This window comes from Lolium perenne, chromosome 4 (genome assembly GCF_019359855.2).
Source record: "Lolium perenne isolate Kyuss_39 chromosome 4, Kyuss_2.0, whole genome shotgun sequence".
In the NCBI taxonomy this organism is placed as follows: Eukaryota; Viridiplantae; Streptophyta; class Magnoliopsida; order Poales; family Poaceae; genus Lolium; species Lolium perenne.
Window position 1 is genome coordinate 123,813,604 of NC_067247.2, and position 5,515 is coordinate 123,819,118.

Sequence of the window (5,515 nt, forward strand, 5' to 3'; positions counted from 1 at the left end):
CTCTGCATTGAGTGATGCACACAGTTTTTTATTAATTAAGTTGCAAAATCCAACGGCCGAACAAGTTCGACCTGGAAAAGAAAACCTGAGGCCACATAAAGGGAAAATTATGAGGGCATGTAGAACAATTCAACCCATCATTAGGTCTACATATAGAGCAGAGAAGGTACGATCAAACAACTCAACTCATCAGCTTGTTACTGAGATGAAAAAAAAAGATGTCCCACACACCAAAATGGAAATCTAGGCGAATGAACCTCAAAAGAAAGAAACAATAAACATGAGAGGTGCTTAAACTAATATTTTACCTTGGAACAGTTTGAATAAATAATCCCCATCTTCTCTAGCTCACACAAAAACAGGGTCCTAATCCTACACCTTTTATCTGCTATTCCCGGTGAGCTAAAATCCTAATGACAGTTGAAATAGCACATGGAAGTACAGCTTATAGCATGTCTCCTTGCGGCATATTTGATCACCTGTAGACATCATAATCAGTGATCATAAACGATATTAGAGGCAGAGCAGAATTCAACTTTTCCTCAGTTCGGATACTACAAGGTTTCATAACAAAACGTACATAAAGTTGTTCTGCAGTGGACTCTCTCATGGCAGGATATAAGCGAGTTTATGCCATACGGACCATAGATAATTCCAGTACCTGGAACAGCAACATGAACTAGGAAGCTTGTGCTACAGCAGTATACCTGAGTTGCGAACTAAATGGATCCTCATCACAAGAATTCTGATGCCCCTCTTTGCAAAGAGGCAAATATCTCCCAGGCGAAGGTCATTGTCGATGGCAAACTCCGATCAGCCTCCATGAATGGCTTTACTGTTTGGCCTGACGTGTAATGTCGTGTCCCACTCCTTGTCCTCCAGCTGAAGCGTGAGAGTTTGATCTCTGCTTTGAAGATAAGCTGAAGCATATCCCTTGCAGAATGCCTAGTTAAAAGTTTCAAAGTGTCAATTGCAACAGAAAAATTACTGCTTCAAGTCGGTGGTTAATTCAGCTGACAAGAAATTTGCTATGCATGCCAGTTTGGCAAGTAAATTGCAAATCAGGGTCTTGAAATTTCAAGAAAAGAATCAGTAGAGATCAAAGAGCCAAATCCACATCAGCAGTTTTACAAAAGAGTATGTGTTTGAATGCACCAGAGAAAAGAGGTTGCCACCAACACAGCATTTGGTCACCACTGCCACATAGATGGGAACTTCAGAAGCAATTGCCTGGACTTTCTCCTGAACTTTCTTCTTCAGCAGCTCATTTAGAGTTATCCCTCTTGCTAAAGTATACCCAACTTAGAGTTATCCCTCTTGCTAAAGTATACCCAACGATTCTTTCACCATTTTGGCATTCCCATCCTGTGCGTGAGGTCACTCGTGTGTAAAGTTGCTTCAGGCTTTGAACTCCCTAGACAAAAGAGGAAAGCGTAGTAGCTACTGAATGCAATAAGGGCAAGGACAACAGTGAAGTGGACACATAGCAGTTCAAAAAGAGCTACCACCGCGGTAGGTGAAAACACCATCATTATATGTTGTGAAATATAAATTGACTTGGATGGAGTATATTATATCCATGATACTCGAAATTGTGATCATTTAGGCCAGCAAACTAAAAAATTACATATCCACTCTCTCTCTCTCTCTCTCTCAACAAGTTAAGGATTGTGGACGCTCTCACAACAATTTCTCCCACACGTCCACAGGCTGCCACCGTCATCAGCATTCAGCGGTAGCAATGATGCTAATCTGAAACCCCTATATCCCTCCTCTCTTTTTCCAGGGTATGGCAAGCTGAAACTGTCCCACAAGTTCACACATGCATGGACTGATCTATCCACCTATCTCTTGCGGCCAGGGAAGCAAATACATTATTTCTTCTTCATCTCTTCATGCATTCTGTTCAGCCAATCGAGCCTTCCTTCATTGGTCTCGAAAGCACTGAACATCTCCCTATAGTCCACATTCATGAACAGCTTGGTGGCGGTGAAGAACAGATCGCTGCATTCCTTCGCCCCAGACTGCACAGCCAACTTGATGACATCTTTAATCCCATGACCTCTTGGAACATCACTGGAAGATGTTCCTGAAGTGCTACCAGCCATTATGTTGGTCACATGCCTGAACTCCTGATCCGGCGGGTTCTTTTGTTGCTTTGATTTCTTCTTTGGACTAGCAGCAATGGCAGCAGCCCTCCGCTTTTCAGCTCCCTTTGCTTTCTGGTCAGACGTCTTGTTGTATTCCAGATCATTGTTGCATTCTAGATAACAATTGCCATCCTCAACCTCAACAATATCCATGGGGTCTTCTATATGCTCACCCGGGATGGCGGAAGATGAAACTGTCACATGAGTCTCGTCAAACATGGCGGCAAGCTCAGCAAGGTTTTCTGGTGGTCCATTCCGGAACTTTACAAATTCTGGGTGGGCCTAAAAAGCAAATAAATGGACTGACAATAAGCATAAGCATGATTTGTAAATCCACATAAACTTGGAGGAAATAGACTCCATTGGATTTGGGTACACTGGACGATACCTCTGTGAGCTTCACCCACCATTCATTGTCGGCATCTACTGTTCCCGACGCGCTATGCCACCGCTGCCCAGTTGCAGCCTGTGTAAAGGCCACCCAATGAGCATATTCTTTCTTCAAGGACTCCCACCGGTTTTTGAACTGCTTCCTCTCATAATTTCTCCCTGTCCTAGCCAAGAACTTGTGTTGGAGATTCTTGTATCCCGTCTTATTCAAATACGAGACGGGCCTGTTCCCGGCGCCGACCTCCTCCTTGCAGATCTCGCAGAACACTTTGTGCCCGAATGAATCCCAGTGCGCCTTGGATTTCAGACCCCTCTCCATCTACTGAGCACAAATTAAGTGATTCCTCAGTCAACCAAAGATCAAGAACGTACTGGACGTGTCATACAATATGAGTATATGGCATACATCCATTCGGTCCTGTTACTGTTTGAAGCTACCAATTTTACAGTGGCACGTCAGGAGGGAGGTACTGGTGGAAGACAACCGAGTCTAGTTCAGAGGAATAATCCAGCATTCAATACATCTAAACAAGAGCAATCTCATCCATCTCTCCATCGGCAGTGAAAACTCGAAACGGATACATCGGGTTATCATCAATCGGTACTAAATTAGTAAGAGCTTTCGGGTGGGTTCGGGGTGGGGGTTGGGAGGAGGGCGGGAGGGGAGGAGGTACCTGAGGGGACAGGGGACGAAGAAGAGAGGCGCGCGAGGAGGACGAAGATCAGTGGGGAAGCGTGGTGTGGGTGCCAGGGGCCGGCCGGCGCCGCCGGCATCAGGCTGAGAACGTGGGCGACGGCAACCCTAATCACATCCCTTTCAGCAGAGGTGCCTTGCTGCGGGCTCCCTGCCTTCGCTCTCGAGCACCCCTTTTTCTTACGCTTGGTCACAAGTGTCGAGTCGGGATGGTATCCTAGGGTGTGTTTGGCACTCCGGGTGGACTCAGATTTTCTCGCCTCATCCCACTTTTTCTCAGTTTTTACTATTTGTTAGGTCGGATCGGTCCGACTGGGCACTGCCCACCTCGCACGAAAAACGCCCCTCAGCCTAGCTCAGCTGAGGGCATTCGAAAAAACCGCCCGAGCGACCCGCGGAGCCACGCGTGGGACGCGGCTGCCCACCTGCCCCCGTCATTTCCCCCCGCGCCTCTCTCTCAGCTTTCTCTCCCTTGAACACTGGCGCGCGCTTCCGCCTCTCCCTCGTCGCCGACGGGCCCTGCGAGCGCGCCGCCGCCTTCCTCGTGGCCATGGCATCGTCCCTAGCTCCCCTCACACGTCCGGCGGCGCCCTGGCGTACCTCCTCTGCTGGACCCAACAACCTAGCATGAAGCTCCGCCCCCGTCCACCGAGTTCCGCCGCCACGGCACCCACTGGTCTGTCCCGCCCCCGAGCACCAAGCTCCGCTCCGGCGACCGAGATTCTGGGCACGAATCCTGCCGGAATCGGGGCCACGTTCGTCTCAATCGGGATCTGAGGACCCGATTGCTTTTTTCGTTTTTTGTTTGGGGATTTTGTGTAAAATATGGACCTCTTGTGAATCTCAACACATACCAACCTACCAAACAACTTCCCAACTCAGCATGTCTCAACAAACCCAGACTACCAAACACATGCCAATATCTCAACTCAACTTAGCTGAGGTCAACATGTATGAGGAGAGATAGTGATTCTCTATAGACCCAGCCTACCAAACACACCCTTAGAGTATATGTCAACACCCGGATTTTTAAGTCCAGATGCCTATTATGCCATTCATCGCAATCCCATGAATATTGTTTTTGCGAGACATAATAGATTGATATCATAACACATCATTCATTACATACCATAATCGTCTTACAAATAAAGGATCACATGATCCAGTCTCATTACAATAATAGAAGTTCTATTGATCAATTACATAACACATAGCGGAAGCGAAATAGCGTAGTAGTAGTCCATCTATTCCACAGGCAACTGTTGACGTCAGGAGTGATCCTAGTTGTCGTAGACGTCCTGCTGTCCTTCTTCCGGGTTCCGGTACTCCTCTTCATAGTCTGGCCATTTGAATAGCCAGGGACACAGCCATAAGTACTTTAAAGTACTCGCAAACTAATACTAAGGTAAATACTATCAACTATAGTAAGGGGGTTCTAAGCTCTAGTTTCATTTGCATAAAGCCAGTTTTATTTCTTAAGCACTTTAATAATCAAAACCTCTTCATTTGCCTAACTCAAGTAGGAATATTAGTGTCATTCCCACAACTCAGTTTTGGTTCAAAATCAAAGTCACCTTTCAATTCAAATCACAAGTCACCATTCATATTTTTAGAAAAGTTCTGATGACGGAACAGTATGGCCTTTTCAACTGTCCATGACCGCGGACGCGGCTATTCGAATAGGTTAAACTCTGCAGAGGTTGTACACTTGTGCCACAACAATTGCAATAGTTCATCAGGGGTAACTGGCCCTGATTTATCGTACGCAGTACGCGAACTACCAATCCTAACTTTTCATTTACATACCCTAGTATAGGCACCTCTCCCCATGAGCTTGGCCTCCCGGTGAAAACAAACCGTCAACCCAGAAACTGCACAGGGCTTGGGTAGGACATTCACCTCATTTCACGTCATTTCACATTTAATGGAGGCAGCCCCGGCATAACCCCTATGACGCTTGTTCAGAGGGAACCCATACTAAAATACATAAGTTTCCAGCTAAGCCTTACCCAGATTCAGGTATTGTGGGGGTACTTGTAAAATTGGAATGGTATCGCATCTGAACCCAACCATCAGTTTTGTAAAATTCACCAAGTCATTCACAAGTCATATTTACCTTCAAAATCTTTCAATAGAATGACTCATCATTCCAAGGTTTTCAAAATCATTTCAATTCACAAGTTCCCAACTAGAGTAGTCACTTTTAATATTGAGCACTAGCAACTAGTTATGAGGGGTGCTAAGTAGCTTATATCTCTCTAGGCTAAGTGTGATGCTCTTG

At 46.0% G+C, this 5,515-nt stretch overlaps 1 protein-coding gene across 2 annotated transcripts; it reads right to left on the bottom strand.

The window, feature by feature from the left end:
• Nucleotides 1-1,548: 1,548 nt before the first annotated feature.
• On the bottom strand, nt 1,549-3,424 carry LOC127293814 (uncharacterized). 2 transcript variants are annotated; one of them, XM_051323477.2, is made up of 3 exons: nt 3,215-3,424; nt 2,539-2,859; nt 1,549-2,432 (listed from the first exon to the last, which is right to left on the bottom strand). In XM_051323477.2, the coding sequence occupies exons 2-3, from the start codon at nt 2,857-2,859 to the stop codon at nt 1,875-1,877; spliced, it is 879 nt and encodes a 292-aa protein (XP_051179437.1). In that variant the 5' UTR covers nt 3,215-3,424; the 3' UTR covers nt 1,549-1,874. The 2 variants fall into 2 exon arrangements, with proteins under 2 accessions (XP_051179437.1, XP_051179436.1); XM_051323476.2 differs by having other exon boundaries at nt 2,539-2,862.
• Between the last annotated feature and the right edge of the window lie 2,091 nt (nt 3,425-5,515).

Coding starts and splice junctions, on each gene's coding strand:
- LOC127293814 (XM_051323477.2), bottom strand. CDS start 2,859: ATGGAGAGGGGTCTGAAATCCAAGGCGCACTGGGATTCATTCGGGCAC. Junction 2,433..2,538: donor GGTGGGTGAAGCTCACAGAG/GTATCGTCCAGT, acceptor TTTGCTTTTTAG/GCCCACCCAGAATTTGTAAA.